The sequence below is a fragment of the Bos taurus genome, chromosome 25 (assembly GCF_002263795.3).
Source record: "Bos taurus isolate L1 Dominette 01449 registration number 42190680 breed Hereford chromosome 25, ARS-UCD2.0, whole genome shotgun sequence".
In the NCBI taxonomy this organism is placed as follows: Eukaryota; Metazoa; Chordata; class Mammalia; order Artiodactyla; family Bovidae; genus Bos; species Bos taurus.
The window spans coordinates 14,555,605-14,578,539 of NC_037352.1; the positions used below are offsets into that span (position 1 = coordinate 14,555,605).

At 45.8% G+C, this 22,935-nt stretch overlaps 1 protein-coding gene across 1 annotated transcript in view; it reads left to right on the forward strand.

Annotated features, from left to right (window-relative positions):
- The first annotated feature begins 1,217 nt into the window (after positions 1-1,217).
- The window catches only part of LOC515570 (BOS complex subunit NOMO1), a 56,449-nt gene continuing 34,731 nt past the window's right edge, over positions 1,218-22,935 (forward strand). Inside the window, exons 1-11 of the mRNA XM_002698036.6 lie at positions 1,218-1,438; positions 7,282-7,371; positions 8,888-8,933; positions 12,161-12,261; positions 13,148-13,254; positions 15,527-15,599; positions 17,505-17,657; positions 19,232-19,369; positions 19,700-19,789; positions 22,426-22,531; positions 22,715-22,865. Coding sequence (XP_002698082.1) covers positions 1,274-1,438; positions 7,282-7,371; positions 8,888-8,933; positions 12,161-12,261; positions 13,148-13,254; positions 15,527-15,599; positions 17,505-17,657; positions 19,232-19,369; positions 19,700-19,789; positions 22,426-22,531; positions 22,715-22,865 — 1,220 coding nt within the window. The 5' untranslated portion in view covers positions 1,218-1,273. The remainder of the gene's footprint in view (positions 1,439-7,281; positions 7,372-8,887; positions 8,934-12,160; positions 12,262-13,147; positions 13,255-15,526; positions 15,600-17,504; positions 17,658-19,231; positions 19,370-19,699; positions 19,790-22,425; positions 22,532-22,714; positions 22,866-22,935) is intronic.

Here is a 22,935-nt window from a genome sequence, read left to right on the forward strand (position 1 = left end):
TCTTAACCACAGTGGCGAATTTCAGTGGAAAATCTCTTTACTTCATCATTTAGGAGCAAGGTATAACAACTATCAAAATAAAAGCCCTTGATTTTCTTGAGTGAAATGGAAGAATTTCAAACATCTGGTCAGAAGGGCAGTTTTTGTCTATTTTGATATGGTGACTTGTAGTTCATCTTCATTATGGCATACATTCAGTCTTGAGACAAAACATAACATGCTGATTTTTGAACTGATTTTCAGACAGATGCTTTCAGATGATTTTCATGCATCGCCTCACAGAGCTAGTTCAAAGTAAGTCAAACTGCATGCATCTTTTGCTTCCTGGGGGAAAACCCCCAAAGTTTGTTTCTATAAAAATGTTACTAGAGGTGGGATTCGGAGAAGGCCATGGCACCCCACTGCAGTACTCTTGCCTGGAAAATCCCATGGACAGAGGAGCCTGGTGGGCTGCAGTCCATGGGGTCGCTAAGAGTCGGACAGGACTGAGCAACTTCACTTTCACTTTTCACTTTCACCCCTTGGAGAAGGAAATGGCAACCCACTCCAGTGTTCTTGCCTGGAGAATCCCAGGGATGGGGGAGCCTGGTGGGCTGCCGTCTATGGAGTCGCATAGAGTCCGACACGACTGAAGCGACTTAGCAGCAGCAGCAGCAGCAGCAGAGGTGGGATTAAATACAATTTAAATATCTTTTAAAATATTATGCTGAACTTAAACGACATGTTTTGCTTTAAAAAAAGCTAATTGATCATTTATCATGGAAAGTTACACCAGTCGACACAAATCCCTAAAAGGAGTTTGAGATGATACATCACTTGTGAAATTTACGGGTCAAATAGATTCGGGAAATTTGTTGGATACTTCGATCAATAGTCTCTCGTCATTTCCAGTTTCAGTGCTATTGAATTCCAAAGTAGGGGATTTGGAATTCCAAATTCCTAATTCCAAACCAGGAAACTACGAAATTCAACTTTTCAGTTTATGCCTGTATACCCGCCCCTTGCAACTGCACCAGCCAGACAGTGCGCGGAGTCCTCCAGGCCTCCAGAGGGCACCAATGGTCTCCTTTCATTGTTGAGCTTGTACTGTAGTTATTTGGTCTGGGGGCATGGCCGTGGGGGCGGGGCGCGCATGCGCAGTCGCGGCGTGAGGGGGGGCGGGGGGCGGGGACAGGGCTGTCAGTTGCCATCAGAAGAGGAAGCCGCCGGCAACGTGCGGAGTGAGGGGCGGGACCCGGAGGCCTGCGGAGGTTCAGGCTGCAGAGGCCGGGCCATGCGGGGGCGCCGGGGTATGGGGCCACCCGAGCCGGCGGTGGTGGCCGCCACCGTTCTGCTGCTGCTGAGCAGGGTAGAGCCGGCGTGCGGCTCCGAGGACATCGTGGTGGGTTGCGGGGGCTTCGTCAAGTCGGACGTGGAGATCAACTACTCGCTCATTGAGGTGAGTGCCCGCCCCGCGGCCCGGAGCTCGGTGTGTGACCCGGGGCCAGGCGCATAGCCTCGCTGAGCCGCGGTGGCCTCGCCTCCCAGGCGGTTGCCACCAGCCCTCCCCGCAACTGCCCGCATTCTGGGAGCCCTTTCCTCTTCAGAGGCGCTGCTTTCTGCGGGCTCTCTGTTGGTCTCCTCCCCAGTAGCACTGGGGTGGGGGTTCTTATCTTGGGGTCAGCTACGCGGTGGGGTGGGGTGGTGGAGCTCTGAAGGTGTGTGCATGTGGGTGTGAAGGACATTTTTGGTGACGATGATAATGGTTTATAACTTTTGTTAGGTCACACAAAACTGAGGATCCTCCAGATGGAGACCCCAGATACTTAAGAAGGCAAACTCCAGATCCCCACAATGCAGGCCCGAGATCACTTAAAACCCAGTCTCAGCAGAACGCAGACCCCAGATCCTCAAACCCCCAGGAACCCAGACCTTATGAAACTCAGATTTCCTGAAACCTGTATTCCAGAACCTAGAGACCGCAAGTCTTAACCCCCACGACACTGAGTTCTCCCCCCACCCCGCCAAATTCTAATCGACCATTCCTCCTACCCTCTGGGAAGCTTTAAAAGAGCATGAATTCTCATCCCAGAGATCATGACCCAGTTACTGTCTCTTGGTATCCCTGGGGCTGGGAAACTATTTTTAATCTTCCTGGTTCCCCCACTGGGACCCCTTTCCTCCGATAATGAAGAGTTGTCAGCGCCCTGATCGCTGGGTATTTATTGGAATTACACAAGAGATTTCTGCAGAAGTCTTTTTATTAAGTTGCAAAGCTCTCTTCAGTTAGATGGTTATTAGCCCAGTGGAATTATGACCCAGAAAGCTTTTGTGAAGAGAAAGGGAGATAGATGGAGGTGGGCATAGAAAATCATTTGCAGGACAGATAGGAAGGGACCCCAGGGAGGGCTGGCCTCTATTTTAGGAGGGTAGTTACTGATGATGAGTCAAAAGAAGGGAATTAGAAAAGAAAGACGCTGGAGATGCCCAAGAGAAGGGAGTGGGGACCAAGACCCCAAAGGCATTCTGCCTGAGTACCTAGAGGGCTATGGTGAAGAGTTGAACCAGCATGTTCCTACAAAGCAGGTTCCTGAGAATTGGGGGAGGGGTTGGAAGTAGATTCTACAGCTGTTTGACTTAGCCTTGCTCCAACTCCCAATTTTTGTTCCTGTAGCATGGCGTTGGGAGAGAGGCTGCAGAGCTCAGCATCGTGTATTTCCTAAAGAAGTTACTCATCACCTTCAAGACCCCTATATCTGTGGCTTCTCCATCATTTTTGGTCTTAAGAAGTCAGGCATGGGACTTCCTTGAAGGTCCAATGGTTAAGAGTTCACCTTTCAATGCAGGGGAGTGTGGGTTCAATCCCTGGTCAGGGAACTAAGATCCCACAAACCCAGTGGAACATAAATAACCAGAACATAAATAACAGAAGCAATATTGTAGCAAATTCAATAAAGACTTTAAAAATGGTCCACATTAAAAAAAAAAAATCTAAAAAGAAGTCAGGTGTTTAATGAATCTACCCACTGGCAATGGCAAGGCTTCTAGGATCTCTGGGTGCCCATGCCACCTTCTGGGCTGTGGGCACAGGGCATTCCAGAAGCTGTCTTGAAAGGCTTTGCAACTTGTAGCTTCCTGGGGCTTCAGGAGAAAAGTGTAGAACGCTAGGGACACTCCCACCCCAAACACTTAATAGTGACTATGAGAGTGGAGGGCAGGTTTTGTGACCTAGTGTGAAGTATGTTCCCTGAGCCCTAGGGCTGCCTGTCCAGATGGCCTGAGAAATTCATTCTTTCTTCATTTCTGATTATGAAATCTAGTGTTTCATACACATAATGTATCTTGTCATTCTGTGTCCTAACCTGTGCTTTACAGAATAAATGTGAAGAAGATATTTTACAATCATTTCTGGGTTGTGTTTTCTGTGTCCCAGTAAAACTACCTTCAGTCTTCTCCACCCTTCTTCCCTTCTGGGTATTTTTCCATCATATTCATTCAGTTAGTAACTGTTGAGTGAGCCCCAGTGTGTTCTGAAGCCTTGTCCCTGGTGTTCTGAACAGTTCAGTGAACAGAGCAGACAAAGTACCTAAACAAGAAAAACTGTATTGGTTGCTAATTTTTTAACTGTTAGGAGGTTTCACATTAAAAACTGCATTCCTGATTTCTCTGGAAAGCCAGCTGATCTTTGGGCTGCAAAACTTGGCTTGGGTTAAGAAGCAGTCCTGTCACCTTTTAGATGAATGCCCATTGACGGGACTTCCCTGGCCTCTCTGGACAGGTGGATCTTCAGTCCCTGCTTTAAGTGCATGCATCTGAATTTCTTTTTGGCCTGTGAATAAGGTCGGGTATTTGTGGAGTATTTACACTGCATAAGACACTGGCCCATACACCATGAAGTGTAAGCCATGGTCACTGCCCATGGGAGCCTGCAGTCTGTACGTCATTTCACAGTGTTCCTTTCCTAAGCACACACATTGTGGATTTGCTGCATTCTACATCGTCTTAGCTGATATGACTGGGTTCTGTCATTTTCGTGTTATACTCACAGATTACTAACATTGAAAGTTTTTAGATGGATGTTCAGTTCAGTTCAGTTCAGTTGCTCAGTCGTGTCTGACTCTTTGTGACCCCATGAATCATTCCTTCCAAAGAACACCCAGGACTGATCTCCACTGGTTGGATCTCCTTGCAGTCCAAGGGACTCTCAAGAATCTTCTCCAACACCACATTTCAAAAGCATCAATTCTTCGGCATGCAGCTTTCTTTACAGTCCAACTCTCACATCCATACATGACCACAGGAAAAACCATAGCCTTGACTAGACGGATCTTTGTTGACAAAGTAATGTCTCTGCTTTTCAATATGCTATCTAGGTTGGTCATAATTTTCCTTCCAAGGAGTAAGCGTCTTTTAATTTCATGGCTGCGGTCACTATCTGCAGTGATTTTGGAACCCCCCAAAATAAAGTCTGACACCGTTTCCACTGTTTCCCCATCTATTTCCCATGGAGTGATGGGATCAGATGCAGTGATCTTCATTTTCTGAACGTTGAGCTTTAAGCCAACTTTTTCACTTTCCTCTTTCACTTTCATCAAGATGCTTTTTAGTTCCTCTTCACTTTCTGCCATAAGGGTGGTGTCATCTGCATATCTGAGGTTATTGATATTTCTCCCGGCAATCTTAATTCCAGCTTGTGCTTCGTCCAGCCCAGCGTTTCTCATGATGTACTCTGCATATAAGTTAAATAAGCAGGGTGACAGTATATAGCCTTGACGTACTCCTTTTCCTATTTGGAACCAGTCTGTTGTTCCATGTCCAGTTCTAACTGTTGCTTCGTGACCTGCATACAGGTTTCTCAAGAGGCAGGTCAGGTGGTCTGGTATTCTCATCTCTTGAAGAATTTTCCACAGTTTATTGTATCCACACAGTCAAAGGCTTTGGCATAGTCAATAAAGCAGAAATAGATATTTTTTCTGTAACTCTTCTTGCTTTTTCAGTGATCTAGCGGATGTTCGCAGTTTGATCTCTGAGAGTTCCTCTGCCTTTTCTAAAACCAACTTGAACATCTGGTTCAAGTTGAAGTTCACAGTTCACGTATTGCTGAAGCCTGGCTTGGAGAATTTTGAGCATTACTTTACTAGCGTGTGAGATGAGTGCAATTGTGGGATAGTTTGACCATTCTTTGGCATTGCCTTTCTTTGGGATTGGAATGAAAACTGACCTTTTCCAGTCCTGTGGCCACTGCTGAGTTTTCCAAATTTGCTGGCATATTGAGTGCAGCACTTTCACAGCATCATGTTTCAGGATTTGGAATAGCTCAACTGGAATTCCATCACCTCCACTAGCTTTGTTCATAGTGATGCTTCCTAAGGCCCACTTGACTTTACATTCCAGGATGTCTGGCTCTAGGTCAGTGATCACACCATCATGATTATCTTGGTCGTGAAGATCTTTTTTGTACAGTTCTTCTGTGTATTCTTGCCACCTGTTCTTAATATCTTCTGCTTCTGTTAGGTCCATACCATTTCTGTCCTTTATTGAGCCCACCTTTGCATGAAATGTTCCCTCGGTATCTCTGATTTTCTTGAAGAGATCCCTAGTCTTTCCCATTCTGTTGTTTTCCTCTATTTCTTTGCACTGATCACTGAGGAAGGCTTTCTTATCTCTTCTTGCTATTCTTTGGAACTCTGCATTTAGATGCTTATATCTTTCCTTTTCTCCTTTGTTTTTCACTTCTCTTCTTTTCACAGCTGTTTGTAAGGCCTCCCCAGACAGCCATTTTGCTTTTTTGCATTTCTTTTCTATGGGGATGGTCTTGATCCCTGTCTCCTGTACAATGTCATGAACCTCAGTCCATAGTTCATTAAGCACTCTCTCTATCAGATCTAGGCCCTTAAATCTATTTCTCACTTCCACTGTATAATCATAAGGGATTTGATTTAGGTCATACCTGAATGGTCTAGTGGTTATATACATGTATAACTGAATCACTGTGCTATACACCAGGGACTAAGCACAACACTGAAAGTCAACTATGTCTTTTTTTTTAAGTACCTTCAGTTCAGTTCAGTTCAATTGCTCAGTTGTGTCCGACTCTTTGCGACCCCCATGAATCACAGCACGCCAAGCCTCCCTGTCCATCACCAACTTCTGGAGTTCTCTCAGACTCACATCCATCGAGTCAGTGATGCCATCCAGCCATCTCATCCTCTCTTGTCCTCTTCTCCTCCTGCCCCCAATCCCTCCCAGCGTCAGAGTCTTTTCCAATGAGTCAACTCTTCGCATGAGGTGGCCAAAGTACTGGAGTTTCAGCTTTAGCATCATTCCTTCCAAGGAATACCCAGGGCTGATCTCCTTTAGAATGGACTGGTTGGATCTCCTTGCCGTCCAAGGGACTCAAGAGTCTTCTCCAACACCACAGTTCAAAAGCATCAATTCTTCGGTGCTCAGCCTTCTTCACAGTCCAACTCTCACATCCATACATGACCACAGGAAAAACCATAGCCTTGACTAGACGGACTTTAGTTGGCAAAGTAATGTCTCTGCTTTTCAATATGCTATCTAGGTTGGTCATAACTTTTCTGCCAAGGAGTAAGTGTCTTTTAATTTCATGGCTGCAGTCACCATCAAAATGCAATTCCTGAACTCCACTTCTGTTTCTAAAACAGAAGGTCTAAGGTGAGGGCCTTAGACCAAGGACCTATCCTTAGACCTTTTTTTTTTAGAAACAAGTGGAGTTCAGGAATTGCATTTTTTAAGGTACTTAAAAAAAAAAGAAGTATAGTTGACTTTCAGTGCTGTGTTTAGTCCCTGGTGTACAGCACAGTGATTCAGTTATACGTGTGTATACATTCTTCTTCGTATTCTTTTTCATTGAGGTTTATTGGAGGATATTGAATATAGTTCCTTGTGCTATTCAACTCTACCTGGTTGTTTATCCATCCTATATATACAATAGCTTGCTTCTGGTGGTCCCAAATTTCCAATCCAACCCTCCCCAGGAATTGCATTTTAACAAGCCCCTTTCTAACAGCAAAATTGGTTTTAGACCCCAAAACAACATAGAGACAGACTAAAATAAACTGAAAAGCATTGAAAAGTACAACTTTTAGTTTCTAATCTGAAAAATAGCGAATCACATTATTTGGGATGCTTTGTGTTATTTCCCTCTGTCTGTAATGCCCATTGTTCTCAGCTTCCTAAAGTAGGTCCTCAGCAAATGCATTTTGACTGAATGCATTCAGGTTCATTGTATATAGCTAATTCTCAATGGTGATAACATGACTTCTCCTTCCTTTCTAGATAAAGTTGTACACCAAACATGGGACTTTGAAATACCAGACAGACTGTGCCCCTAACAATGGTTACTTTATGATCCCCTTGTATGATAAGGTAAGAGGAGAGAGCACTTCAGTGGTTTATGATGGGAGGTTGTCAGTGTGGCCCACAGGGCTGTGCTAACTGGGAGAGTAGCTTTGCCAAGTGAGCAAATACACCTCTGTTTTGTAAGTTACAAGCGGAATATGGCAGTTCTGGCCAAACTATGAGGGTGACGGCTTATGTACTGGTTTGATTGAATAGCAGTGATTCTCAATGTCTCCAGGGATACTTGGCAGTGTCTAGAGACATTTGGGCTGTTAGAACCGTGAGGGAGGGAGAGTGGTCCATTATCTCCTGCTTGGAGGCCAAGAATGGAGCTAAACAGGCTGCCATGCTGTGCAGGTCAGGGAAAATGTCAGTGGTTCCAAGTCTGAGAAACCCTGACTTAATAGAACTTCCTATTAATACTTGCAAGCAGGTTAAAACATTGTTAAAAAGTATTACACAGGGCTTCCCTGCCAATGGAGGGGATATGGGCTTGATCCCTCTTCCCGAAAGATCCCACGTGCTGTGGGACAGCTAAGCTCGTGCGTCACGACTACTGAGCCAATGGTCTACAACAGGAGAGGTCACCGGAGTGAAAACACTGGGCATCTTGGAGAGTAGCCCTTGCTTGGTACAACTAGAGAAAGCCCACGCACAGCAGTGAAGACCCAGCACAGCCAGTGATAGACAAACAAGTGATTTTTAAAAAGTATTATACAAGTAGTGTGTGGGGGAAAAAAAAAAATCAAAGTTTTTAGAAGTATATAAAGTATATTTTATCTTTTATCCCCCAAGTCCCCCTGATGACTTCTGATAACAGTTTCAGTGTGTATCCTAGCAGATGGCGTTCTCAGTGTTTAGAGTTGTACGGATATCCAAGAATATACATGCATATACACGTATGCAGACATGCAAACACGTGTGCTTAGAGATGGGTATCCGCATGCCTGTATTCCTACTCCCCATCCTCCCCACATTTCAGCTTTTTATGTGGAAATGTAGATAAACACAGGAAGTTACAAAAGTTATTACTAACAACACGATAAGTGAATTACAAGAGATAAATATTCTTGAACTTATATCTATGCATGATAGCTAAGATTGTTTTCTAGAGGTGGACTAGTTGATATTGTAATCTTTTTTTTTTTTTTTTTAAAGGATTCTCAAGGAACCCTTTACTCAAGGCTGTATGAATAAAATCTCGTTTTAAGAATTGGCTTTAGTTTCTAAAGGTCTGGCTGACCCTGGCAGACTTCAGGGTTAACATATGAAGGGTAAACATGAAACAGTAGAATGTTTGGTATTGAAAGACCATGAGTGGCTGAATACAATGTCTCCAACTCTTTGCTGGATTAAATAGGAGTTTCTGGGGTTGAACTTGCCACACTGGTAGGGAGTCAAAAGTCCACTCCCATTTATGAGCGCAAAGTTTACACTTGGAATTCCATTCCAGGTGTGAAAATTCTAGTTTACATGATTGTAAAAGTTGAAGGGTCATCAGTTCTTAGTCTTCTGCATTGATTTTTTTTTTCCCCCCTCATAGGGAGATTTCATTCTGAAGATTGAGCCTCCTCTAGGGTGGAGTTTTGGTAAGTTAACAAATAACCAGGTATACTTTGTAAAGGATTAGGCTGTATGGTGAATATTAAATTGATGGAGTGCAGAGACTGTTAAAATATGAAGGATTCATTTCTAGTGTGCAAGAGCGTTTTTTTAACTCCTCCATCCCTGTTACTTTAGAGTAGATTGGATTTACTTTAGACCTATCCTAAGGTTTTCTGTCTTGTTTCTTGAAATAGGCATCTTTTCTTGTACATCATAGGAAATTCCGTTTTTGCAGCTTCATTCATTTAGTGCCAGAAGAACTTGATGCCTATAGGGGTCAGGAGTGGGGACTTGATTTCTGGCCTGGGATGGCTTCTTTCTTAGCTCCCTCAGTGTTTTTTTAATAAACATTTTTTAGTGAATTAATGGTAATATTAAACATTGTGAAATTTGACATAAAAATTCAGATCTACTTAAGAAATCAGAAGATCTGGCAACCTTGAGGCCTTACCAGCTCTGTGACAACTTTGGACAATTATTTCCACTGGGTCAGCATCCATCAGGCTCCCAGATGGCTCACTGGTAAAGCCTCCACCTGCCAGTGCAGGAGACACAAGAGACACAGGTTCGATCCCTGGGTCAGGAAGATCCCTTGGAGGAGGAAATGGCAATCCACTCTGGTATTCTTGCCTGGGGAATCCCATGGATTAAGGAGCATGGTGGGCTACAGTCCATGGGGTCACAGAGTCGGACACAACTCTTAAAATGTGTGCATACGTGCTCAGTTGTGTCCGACTCTTAAAAGCAGTCTTTCTGCACACAGAAAGGCTGCAGACTTCCCTGAGGTGCGTGTCTTAGCACGGTTGGAGGAGCGAAAGTGGGGTTGATCAGAAGAAAGGGTTCTACCCTGGTGTGGCTGATATTTTTGGAGAGCAGAACCTGGATATTTTGGTAGAGGTGGGTGTGTGATCCCAGTTCTGTAGCCTGGGGGGAGAAAGGGAGCCCAGTTGTTCCTACCAGGCCTGCCTGTGAGTTAGGGGAGGAGGAATTGAGTCCCTGCTGTCACAGAGGCAGCGACTTGCATCTGGGAGACGAAATTCTTTCTCAGGTCACAGCCGGGGCTGCCTGACTGCTGGGGTCCAGACACTGGAGGGGAGTCAGAGCCAAGCCCTGGCCTGAGAGGTTGCAGATTGGAGGCCTGCGGGAGTGTTTTGTTTGAATCCCCTCCCTACTTGTCAGTTCTTTTTCTTTTGATAAGCTTGTTAATTGAATCATAACATGCGTGTGTGCATGTGTGCTAAATCGCTTCAGTCACGTCCGACTCGGTGCGGCCCTGTGGGCTGTAGCCCACCAGGCTCCTCTGTCCATGGGATTCTCCACCCAAGAATACTGGAGTGGATTGCCATGCTCTCCTCCAGGGGATCTTTGCGACCCAGGGATAGAACCCGATTCTCTTGGTTTCAGAAATTCTTGTGACAGAGGTATCAGGCAATGAAGTTCAACAAAGTGAACACACATAACCACCTCCTAGATGAGGAGACAGAACCTGACCAACTCCCAGAAGTGCTCCACCCCAGGTGCTTACGAACTGCCCTGCCCGACCTAAAATGATAGCTTATTTTACCTGTTTTGATTAAATGGAATCATCCAAGGTACAGTTTTGTGCCTGGTTTCTTTCTCGATGTTGTTCACAGGATTCATCCTTGCTGTGTGTTACTATGTTCATTCGATTGCTGTGTGACAGAAGGTGATTTACCCCTTCTGCTGTTGGTGGGCAGTTGGGTCTTGTCCCGATTTTGGCCACTGAGAATAGCGTTCTGTGAACGTCCTCGTTACTCCTGTGAATCTTGTGGTGCACACGTGTCTGCGTTCCTGTTGAGTATTAATATATACCAGGGGTGGAATTGCTGGGCAGTAGACTTTTTATGTGTAATCCAGCCCTAGTAGAGATTTCTGGGCCAGCAGAGTAGGTGTTGCAGAGCTTTGCTTTAGCAGCCGTGTGTAAGAGTTCAGTCCTCCACATCCTCACCAGCGTTGGCTGTCAGTCTCTTTTAGCTGTCCTGATGGTGGGGCGGTTTCAGCCACTCACTGTGGTCTCAATTTGCATTTCCTGATGGTCCATGATTTGAACACTTTTTCATGTGTGTGCTGGCCATTTGGATATTCTCTTTTGTGAGGTGCCTGATAGATTTTATCCATTTTCCACTGACATCTTCCCCTGTGTGTGTTTGTAATTCTTTATTTTACCTGGAGTTCTCTTTTTAAAAAAGTCATCTCTCTTTTTTTTTTTTTGGCCGCACCACATAACATGTGGAATCTTAGTTCCCTGACCAGGGATCGAACCTGGGACCTTGGATTGGGAGTACAGAGTCCTAGCCACTGGACCGCCAGGGAACTCCCCTGAAATTCTCTTGATTTGTCCATTTTTTTTCCTCTCCCTATCACTTCACATTCTTCCTAACTTTTTAAAAACTCAACTTTAACCCATATTATGATGAACTCTTCAGTTATTTTTAATTTCCTTGAATTGGTTGCTGATACTGAAAAATCAGGACACAGCAGATAAGACCCAGATTTTCAGTTTTTCATGAGAACTTGGAAGCTCGGGCAGCACTGGGTCATGCAGCAGTAGTGGGTGGAAGCTGTCCCCTTTTTTCCATTTGCCTCAGTCCACACTTGGCCTCTGCTGACTTCCAGTCCCCCAGTTTACTATGGACCCTGGAGTTTATGGTCTTGGTATAATGTGGCTGAACTCACGTACTCGATCAGGAGACAGATCTGGAGCCAGACGTTTGGGGTTGAGAGTGGGCTCTGTCCCTCAGGAGCTCTGTGATTTTAGGAGAATCCTTAACCTTTCTGTGCCTCAGTTTACCCTTCAATAAGCTGCAGTGTTACTACCTACCTCTGAGATAGTTGTCAGGGTTAAGTGCACCTGGCTCAGTGCCTGGTCTCTGGTGGGTGTTCAGTAAATAAAAGTTTCTGGTGCTTACTAGATTTTCCATGGGACTCTGAGATACAACTCAGCCGCGAGACTGTTATAAACGTATCTTATACTCTTAACCCTGGTTCCCTCTAGGGTGGGGGAGGGAGACTTTTCCCTCCTCCTCCTCCCTTTGGATTTCCAGCCACATGAGTGGCTCAGAAATGAATACAGTGAAAATGAAGCAGTGCAGTATGTTTTATGTGACAGTTTGTATCCTGTCCCAGAACTCAGCTTGCTCTTGTGTCCTGTCCCCCGTCCCCCTCCCCCTACCCCCCTGTCATCGCACAGAGCCGACCACCGTGGAGCTGTACGTGGATGGTGTCAGCGACATCTGCACGAAGGGCGGGGACATCAACTTCGTGTTCACAGGCTTCTCCGTGAGCGGAAAGGTCTGGCGTTTGTCACGTTTGCTCTGTGGTACAGACTCAGTCTCCTCTTACCTTTAAAAAAGTGAGAGTTTTGAAACGGGGGCTTTGAGGCTATGAGGGATGCACAGACAAGCTTCAGGAGGGCCTGGGAGCTCGGTGAAACTTATGTAAAATGTGGCGGGTGTTCTAGGGGGCTGGGTCCGGGTTGCTGGTCACTCCTTTGTCCGAGTACAGACAGCAGGATGGCCTTGTAGGGAGACAGGGTCTGAGGGGCCAGTCTCCCCTGCGCGGCCTGCAGTGCCACGGCTGAGATGCACTTGTTATTGCCTACCTTTTCCTCACAGTGGGTTTATGCTCCTTTCCCTTTACCCTGAGAGGGAGGGCCTTTGGTCCTGGCTTTGTGTCTGGGTTTCTTGTTGGAGATGGGGACCCCGGGCATTTATTCTTTCTCTGTGGCCTGGTCGTGCATCTTTAACTGACGATGCTTTAGAGTCACTCTCAGAGCTGAAAGAGTCCACCTGCTAACGCAGAAGACAAGGGTTCACTCCCTGGGTCGGGAGGATCCCCTGGAGAAAGAAATGGCAACCCAGTCTGATACTCTTGCCTGCAAAATTCCATGGACAGAGGAGCCTGGCATTCTGCAGTCCAGGGGATCACAAAGAATTGGACATGATGGAGCAGCCAAGCACGCAATAGAGTCAATGAGCTGAAGTGTCATTTTCCTGTTGCTGTTCCTTCTCCCTGTGCTCCTGCTTCCCCAGGAAGGGCAACCACGATCTCTACCATCTTTTCCAAGGAATCCTGACCCAAAGAAGGTCATGGCAGCAGGCGCAGACTGGACAGTGCTGCTGAGGGGAGGATGTGGCTGCTGGGTGGCTCCTAACCTCCTCCTCCTTCTCCACGGCAGGTTCTCAGCAAAGGGCAGCCCCTGGGCCCCGCAGGAGTTCAGGTGTCGCTGCGAAACACGGGCACCGACGCGAAGATCCAGTCCACAGTCACACAGCCTGGCGGAAAGTGAGTTAATGCTGTGCCGCCCTGCCCTGCAGCTACAGCTGGACCCTGATGCTGGGGGTGGGTTCAGACCCTGATTCAGCCTCTTACCCTCAGACAGGCTCATACCCCACAGGGCCTCACGTTCCTTACCTGTGAAGTGGAAGTCTTTTGACCCATATCTAGCGGTGATGAGATGATTAAAAACGAGATAAATAAAGCACCCGCTGCAGGACTAAGCCTTCATTTACTGGCTGGGACTGGCTCTGGTTCCCAGGTGGCTCAGTGGTAAAGAACCTACCTGCTAATGCAGGAGACGTGGATTTGATCCCTGGTTTGGGAAGATCCCTTGGAGTAGGAAATGGCAGCCCACTTCAGTATTTTTGCCTGGAAAATTCCATGGGCAGAGGAGCCAGGTGGGCTACAGTCCATGGGGTCACGAAAGAATTGAACATGACTGAGCATGGCGTGGTGTGGCACTGGCTCTGGAGTCCAGCAGCCGGTTTGAATCCTGTTTCTCCCATTTGCTGGCTGTCTGCCCCACGGCAAGTTACTTAAGACTGCTATGCTTTGGTTTCTTCATTTATGAATGAGGATAATCATGGAACCTACCACCTAAGGTTATTGAGAAGATTAAATTACGGTATTATTGTTTCAAACTGTCTGGCATAGAATATGCACTTAATAACTTTTAGCTCAATACAGATTAGCTCAATTACAATTTTTAAAAATCATTTTATCACTATTACATCGCAATCATTTTGTAGTTGGAACTGATGACTATTTAATTAACCTTGTTGAGTCAAATTTAAAGCATTTATGTAATGGATTTATATTGTTGCGTTGTAAATGTTAATAGATGTGCCAAGATTAATATCCGAATAGTTCCAGCTGATCATTTTGAAAGCATACAAATCACCATTGACTGCGTCAGTACACAAATCTGACTAAACTGCAAAATAGAAATTTATAATGAGCCTGTCAGTATATCATCCAATTTTTAACTGATGCTTGTTGGAATTATATTTCAGTTTTGAAAAATACTTCTTGTTGCCTCTCCAGCCCCCTCCTCTGATCTGTAGAAGGGAATGTAGGACTTTCATTCTCTCTGGTCTCAGTAATTTGCTGCTGGCCCTGCTGGGGACTTGAGCTTTCTGAACCCCTTCCTGCGCGCACGGAGAGTCATGTGCAGAACTGGGGTGCTGTGAGCACGAGCTAGAGGCTGAATCTGACCCAGACCGAAACCCAGTGGCAGTATCAGCACCCCTGTGGCCAGCGCGGCCCTGTGCAGTTATTACAGGCGACATCTGATGTGATAAATACCACCGCGGAAGAAGGAGCTGAGTTGAAACTTTGGCATTCCTGTCACTGGAATTAGCCTGCCTGTGGTCTGGTGCTTTTGCACATCTGAAGGGCTAACTGTGTCAGAATCCTGGACGCAGTGTTTCCAGCCTCAACTCATCTCACCCTGGTCTTGGTTTGTTCACAACTGCTAGAACAGTCTTTATCGGCTTGTGGTTTCATCACAGTTGCTTTGCGCAAGAGCCCAGAGTGGCTTCTGTTTGTTCCTGATAACAGATCTTAATAAACTGTCTGGGGTTGGAGTCAGCTCGTTATCACCTGCCCCTGACGCTAGTGTCGTCTTGGGTCAGCGTCCGTCAGCTCAGCGGGCCTGTCCGCCGATTTTTTCTTTCAATATTCTCCTTTGATTTTTTAATGAGTTCGATTAGTCACTTGATTATGGCCTTTTTTTTTTTAATATTATTTTTCGTCCTCACCGTGTGGCGTGTGGGATCTTCATTCCCTAACCAGGGGTTGAACCCATGCCACCTGCAGTGGAAGCGTGGAATCTTAACCTCTGGACCGCCAGAAAAGTCCCTGTCCCCCATTCTTCACACATCTTTCCTCCCTTCCCACTTCTCTTCGTTTAGACACTTCCCCTCTCCTCACCTCTTCATGCCTCTCTGTCGGCACACGCTTGAATGATCTGTGACTGACCCCTGCTGAACCACAGGGGCTGGTGTTTAGACTAGAATCCCTGGGGCTGAAGGAAAACATCAGCCTTCCTTCTCGTTAGCACACGAGCCCCTCTCCTTGCACACAGCCAGTGCCCAGTAAGTGCTGTCTGATGAGGATTTGAACAGCGAAGGATTGAATTTCATTTATGCTCCTTTAACTGGCTCAGGGCAAGTTTGTGGTAACTCATGCATCATTTTCTTGTGCTTGGAAGAGTAGTCCTAAATTAGAAATATTCAGGTTGCTGGGAGAAAGTGAAGTGGTATTTTTTATTTCTTAGGTTTGCATTTTTTAAAGTTCTTCCTGGAGATTATGAAATCCTTGCAACTCATCCAACCTGGCCATTGAAAGAGGTGAGCATTTATTTCCATTATGTTGACGGCCATGCCAACAGTGTGCTGGTTTGGGGACAAATGGAGTGGTTTTCAATTTCGGGTATGAAATTATTTTATGTTTTTTCTAGAAGTTCATGGAAAAAACAATGATACTGCTGATTAGTTTGGTGGTGTTTATACAGGAAAACTCACACACTGTAGCAGATGTTGCTTACGTTGGTTTCTGTTTTAGGTAACGACATTGTCTTCCTGCTGTGAAGTTGGTTTGTTATTAACTTATGCCTATTTTAAGCTAAATCAACACCAGAGGGACCTGATGAGATTATTTTATTGTTCTTTTTTCTGTCTGTAACAGCAATACTTATTTTGAATTCTTGTTCTTGTGCCCAAGGAGAATATGTAAGAATGTTTATTGCAGCTTTGTTCGTAATAGCTGAATATTGCAAACAGCCTATATGTCCATGAAGGGGAGAGTGGACTGTGGTTTCATCGCATGATAGAATTCTGTATATCAGCAATAATGAATGAACCAGAGCCACGTGTATCAATATGACTGTACTTCAAAATGTAACATTGAAGGGAAAAGGCAAGCTGCTGAAGGTCAAGGAAATATGATGCCATTTATATAGTGATTAGAAACACTTGTGATCAGAACCACTTCTGGATACATTCATATGTGGAAAAACTATAAAGATGCTGCAAATGGGAATGGCGAGCAGTGTATTCACCATGGTACTGATGTCTGCAGAGGGAGGGAGGAGGGGGTGTGCAGGTCTGCAGGGTCTGGAATTGCATTTCTTCTCTTTTATTCTTTGGCTGGTTGGAGCTTATGTAGGTCTTCTTTGGTATAGATCCCTGTATCTTTATGTTTGACTGAAATAGTTTATAGTAAAAGATCGAAAAAAAGAAGACACTTACTAAATGTGGTTCTGTAAATAGTTGAAAAAACAGTTTGAAATAAGACCTAAAGGACATTTCAAAAGGTTAGTTTTTATATTGGTTTTTGAGGCTGTGTTTCATTCTTGCTAAAGAAGCATCAGAATTTCAGTTTTTACTCTGTGAGTTTTATGCATTTAAAAGTGATGATATAATTTCACACCTTGATGTGTCTGTATACTGTTTATGGTCTGGTTCTTAGGATTTTTCTCTTCTGGTCAACATTTTAAAATGTTTCACTTAAAACTCAGTAGCTTACACATTATAAATAGAATACGTTTTAAGATTTGCGTTTGTTAGTTGTATGCAAAAGGAATTTGAGTTTATTCATGTAAAATTGTGTTTTAAAGTAGTGGCAGATTCATTTTGATATTTGGCAAAACTAATACAATTATGTAAAGTTTAAAAATAAAATAAAATTAAAAAAATAAATAAAATAAAATACAAAAAAAAATAAAAACTTTGAAAAAAAAAAAAAGTAAAGCAGGCTATTAAAAGTCAGGAAAATGGTTGCCCTTTGGGGGATCAGTATCAGGAAAGGAGCAGGAGGGGGCTTCTGAGGACCCAGTGTCTGGGTGCTGGATGCATGGTGTGTTTGGGAAAATAACTGTTCCTGTGTGAATTGTACTTTTAACGAAGAGATTAAAAATACATGGATGCATACCATTCAACATAGAAAAAAATGTTCATTAAAAAAAAGTCGGAACATACAGAAGAACATAAAGGAGTGGAAATGGAAAATTTGGAAGGTGGAAAAGTGTAAAAGAAATAAAATGCCACCATCGTCATTTCCATTTTTCCGCTTTTCCCTGCACTTCATCTTGCCCATGAAAAACAGTTGTGATCGTGCTACACATTCGTACGCAGTTTTATACCATTTCATTTGTTGCTTTTCTCCAACTTAATATTTTAGTGGAAGCATGTCCTCCTGTTGTTAAACGCTTTGTGAGCGTCTGTCCTTTTGGAAGTTAAAATCTTCTTTTGTAGGCGAGCACCACTGTGCGAGTGACCAACTCCAACGCCAACGCCGCGGGTCCCCTCATAGTGGCCGGCTACAACGTGTCTGGCTCTGTCCGCAGCGATGGGGAACCCATGAAAGGGGTGAAGTTTCTTCTCTTTTCTTCTTTAGTGACCAAAGAGGTAAGCAAAGAGGAGTGAAGAACAAGAGAGACTGTGGGCAGGGAGTGGAGGAGATGGGAGATCAGAGACTAAGAAATTCAGGTCAGTCACAGACATGGAAAACAAACTTAGGGTTACCCGAGGGGAAAGCTGGGCAGGGGAGGGATAAATTAGGAGCTTGACATTAACATATGCACACTACTGAATATAAAATAGATAAACAATAAGATCCTACTGTATAGCACAGAGGTGCATACGTACTCGGTCATGTCTGACTCTTTGTGAGTCCATGGACTGCAGCCCACCAGGCTCCCCTGTCTATGGGATTTTCCAGGCAAGAATACTGAACTGGGTTGCCATTTCCTCCTCCAGGGGATAGCATGGGGAACTATATTCAGTATCTTGTAATAAACTGTATAATTGTGGTGCTGGAAAAGACTCTCGAAAGTCCTACGGACTGCAAGGAGATCAAACCAGTCAATCCTAAAGGAAATAAACCTTGAATATTCACTGGAAGGACTGATGCTGAAGTTGAAGCTCCAGTACTTTGGCCCCTTGATGTGAAGAGCCAATTTACTGGAAAAGACCCTGATGCTGGGAAAGGTTGAGGGCAGGAGGAGAAGGGGGTACCACAGAGGATGAGATGGTTGGATGGCATCACTGACTCAATGGACATGAGTTTGCACGCTATCTGGGCAGTAGTTGAGGACAGGGAAGCCTGGTGTGCTGCAGTCCGTGGGGTCACAGAGAGTCAGACATGTCAGTGACTGAACAACAATAAGCTGTAATGGAGAAGAATCTGAAAAAGAATGTACATATATATATAACTGAATCACTTTGCTGTATAGCAGGACATTGTAACCAACTGTACTTTCAACATGGTAAACCAACTGTACTTCAATTAAGTAAAAAAATCAGGTCAAAGTTGATGGATAGTCTCACCATCTAAGAACCTTGTGTCTCTCTTTTGCTCACAAGAAATTGAATGTCTGCTCTGGGAGGCAGTGTAATTCAGTGGAAAGTGCCCAGGCTTTGAAATCAAACAGACCCAGCTTCAGACAGATCCCAGCTCTGCCTCTGAGCAGCTGTGTGAACTTGGGCCAGTATGGTTTCTCATCCGGACTATGGTGATCCATGGTAGGGGAGGACAGGTGATTTTTTTTCTAAGAAGGCTATACCATTTTTAACTTTGCAAATGAAAATTGAAGTGTTAGTCACTCAGTCATGTCCAAGTCTTTGCAACTGCGTGGACTGCAGCCCACCAGGCTTCTCTTTCCATGGGATTCTCCAGGTAAGAATACTGGAGTGGATTGCCACTTCGTTCTCCAGGGGATCTTCCTGGCCCAGGGATCGAACCCAGATCTCCTGCATTACACTCAGATTCTTTACCATCTGAGCCCCCTGGGAAACCCTTAACTTTGCAAACTTGTATGTAAAAATTTTTACATTGTGCTCTGTTCTCTACTGCATCGTAGGTTTCAGAAATATTTTGTGAAATAAAACTTCTGCAAATTTTTTGAAAGGTGGCTATTTGATAATAATCAGAACGTGGAAGTGGAAAAGGAAGTCATTTTGGCCTTTTTCTCCTGACATAGGATGTCCTGGGCTGCAACCTCTCCCCGGTGCCCGGGTTCCAGCCCCAGGACGAGAGTCTGGAGTACCTGTGCCATGCGGTCTCCAAAGAAGACGGCTCCTTTTCCTTCTATTCCCTGCCGAGCGGGGGCTACACTGTGGTGAGGAAAGCTGACTTCCATTCTGTTTGTGTCTGGGAGTCTTACAACAGGAGGTATCAGTACCCTTGGGTTATCAAAGGACCGAATGGTTGGCCTGCAGTTCCACAAACATTTTATTTAGCAGTAATTTAAGGTGTGGCTCTGTCTCCTCAGTAACAGGTGCAGAAAGCCTAAGTCTTTCCTCTTTTAAATGTGAGGCTATTGTGATTAGTAGTATCTGTTTGCCCACTTTGAACCCCTGGTTATTTGTGGGCTGCTGGCTTTGAGTGTTAGTATTGATGGTTGAATCATGTTCCTGGCTCTTGGTAATTAACAGACGTTTCCTTCCAGATTCCGTTCTATAGAGGAGAGAGGATTACCTTTGATGTTGCTCCTTCCAGACTTGACTTTACCGTGGAACATGACAGCCTGAAAATTGAGGTAAGACCTCCCTGCCTTCTGGAGGGACAGGTGTTGGAGTGCCCATTCCCGGGCACGGGTATTGCAAACGTGTTAAAAAACAATTAATATTTATCTAAAAGTGCTGTTGGAAAAAGCAGACTCTTCCACTTTCTTCCACTTTATTCTGGGATCCACGGAATCCTTCACATCGCTCACTTAACATCTGTATCTGAGTGAATCGGAGCCCTAGTTTTATCTACTTCATTCAGTGAGATGTGTTCACTGAGTGTCAGTGACATATATTTCAGGTACTATTCCAGTGTTGGGCTTATTGGAGTAATTGAAAGAGTCAAAAATTCCTGTTCTTGTGTAATTCATGTTCTGATGGCAGAAAGAGACAATACATTTATAAATAAGTAAATCAGAAAGTATATGAGAAGGTCTTGTATTCTTTAGAAACAAAGCAAGAAAGGAGATTATACCGTTTCAAGGTCAAGTGGGGGTTGAGGTCTCCTAGGTTGTACTTGGGAAGGCCTCGCCGGGAGGTGACTTTTGAGTAACAGCCGAAGGGGAAGAGGCAGTGAAGTGTGCTTACGTCTGTGGGAAGAGTGTGTAAGACACAGGCGTGGCAGGTGCGAAAGTCCTGAAGCAAGAGTGTGGCTAGGAGGTTTGGGGAACCCCCAGAGGCCAGGGTGGCTGAAACGGAGGGAGTGAAGTGGGGAGGAGGAGAGGGGGCCAGAGCGGTGATGGGGCAGGTCGTGCAGGTCCTGCTGGGCTTTCTGGGTGACAGTTGGCACCACGGAAAGGTTCTGAGCAGAAGCAGGTGTGCCCCCCTGCCTGCCTCGTTGAGCAGAGTCTGCAGGGGGCAAGTGGAAGCCAGGGACCAGCCCGGAGACTGTGGCAGGAGACCAGGTGAACTGACAGAGCCTGGGCCATCTGGGGTGACAGGTGAGGCGATGGGTGGGGTGAGAGGTGGCCTGACAAGCTCCTTAGACCTAAAACAGGTGGTGAACGTGTTCTTCATCACATTTCCATCTTTAATTACAGAGGTAGAAGATGATTACTATAGAAAATGTGCTGGGTCAAATCCCCAAAGAAAACAGCAGCCTTTTATAAGTGGGCCACCTAGGGTTACAGTTATTGAAAAAATGAGATTTTAATCGTTTTCTTTTACGTTAGAAAGGACTACATTGAAGTGGCTTAACCGGGTGGAAGCTAGCTTTTAGGTCACATGCTCACCGGGATTCTGACTCTGCCTTTAAGACCCACGAAAGCATTTGACTGTTCTGTGCGCTGGAGGGGGGATGGGAGGGCAAAGGTCAGGCCCTTGGTGCTTCAAGGGACTTGCCAGGAAGGATGGGGGCAGGTGACTGGGGAAACACATTTCCCGATTGCAAACCGAAGTTTTAAACAGACGTGAGTGGAATTTCAGGAAGCAATCTATAAACTAAATAACGTAGGACCGTTGAGTCTCGTTCTTTTACTGTATTTCGCAACTTGTGGTTTAGTGGCAGGTACATGGCAGGTGCCTAATAAAGATGATTGCTGCGCGAATAGGCGATTTAATAAGTGGGTTAACCACATCTTTTTAGACAAAGAGCTATCTGACTAAAGAGGAAGCCATTTTCTTAAAGCTCTCAAATACTGTCACATGCATGCATTCCATCCATTCATTCAGGAGTCATTTATTAAGTGCCTACTGTATACCAGGTGACTCAGACAGAAGAGGTCCCTGTTTTCATGGAGCTCACGTTCTAGTGGGAGGTAGACAAACTAGGAAGAAATCAAACAAGGACATTGGAAAGTTACTGGCTATTGGGAAGGCTTTTGCTGAAGCCTCTAAAGTAGATTAGTGTGATTGTCAGTGCATGGCTGGGGCAAGAGGCAGGGGCTCCCGAGAGAGCGTAGTCAGGGAGGGTGTCTCGGAGGTGGTGACGGTTTGAGCAGAACCTGAAGGATGAGATGGGGCGGCCCGTCTCCCATCTTCTCCAGGTGTGGGAGGAGATCCAGGCTGAGGGAGCAGCTGGTGTAAAAGCCCTACATGGTGAAGGCACCTGGGAACCCCAGATCTGGGTGGCTGGAGCCCAGCAGCTGTGGACGGCCGGGCCCTGGCCCTCACAGGCAGAGAGGGTGTAGACACATAAACTGAGCTGAGAACGTGTGGTGAGGCGATACGCAGCAGCAGGGGCTGAGTGAGGGGGTGTAGGCGGACCTAGGGCTTGAATTCTGGTGTGGCAGGAAAGCAGAAGGGCCCGAGAGACCTTGCAGAGGTGGAATCCACGGGACTGTGATGCTGGCAGGTGGGCAGCAGGGTGCACGGTGATCCTTGGTCCAGGCTGGGAGACTACGGGGTGGCCTGGCCCCCCGGAAACAGCATCTGGAGGGGAGCAGGCGTGGAGGGGTGCTCTCACAGGTCTGACTCAGTGGTCTCTGGGGAAGTCAGTCTCTCGATCTTTTTCCTTCAGTTATTTGACAAATACCCATGTTTTGGGAATCTAAGGAGGAAGACAGGTGTGGGAAAGGGTTGCTGGTGGGTGAGTCGGGAGGGAGCCGGGCTGTCGCGGGGGACCAGGAGGAGCCAGCGTGGGCCGGCGTGCCAAGCGGTGGCCTGAGGGGCCTAAGCGGGGCTTCCTCAGCTCAAGTACACGACAGCTTCTCCCTGTTCTCATCTTCAGCCGGTGTTCCACGTCATGGGATTCTCTGTCACCGGGAGGGTCTTGAATGGACCAGAAGGTGAAGGTGTGCCGGATGCGGTGGTCACCCTGAACAGCCAGATCAAAGGTGGGCAGACACGCTGGGCCCAGGCCTGGTTCCCCGGGCTGGGTTTTGCTACCGGGGGAAATGGGAAGGAAACAAAATCTTAACGACTCTGTGAAAACAAGCCAGCTTTCGGTATCGCCGCGTAGATGAGGGACATGGAGCTGTTTTTGGCTCATCCTTTGTCAGCATGTTTTTGTTCTACAGTCAGAACAAAAGCTGATGGCTCGTTCCGCCTGGAGAACATAACCACCGGGACGTACACCATCCACGCCCAGAAGGAGCACCTGTACTTTGAAACCGTCACCATCAAAATCGCACCCAACACGCCTCAGCTGGCGGACATCATCGCCACGGGGTAAGGGGGTCTTGGGGGGCCGCGGGGCTCACGCTGGCAGTCAGCAGAGACCAGAACACCTCCGGTCTGA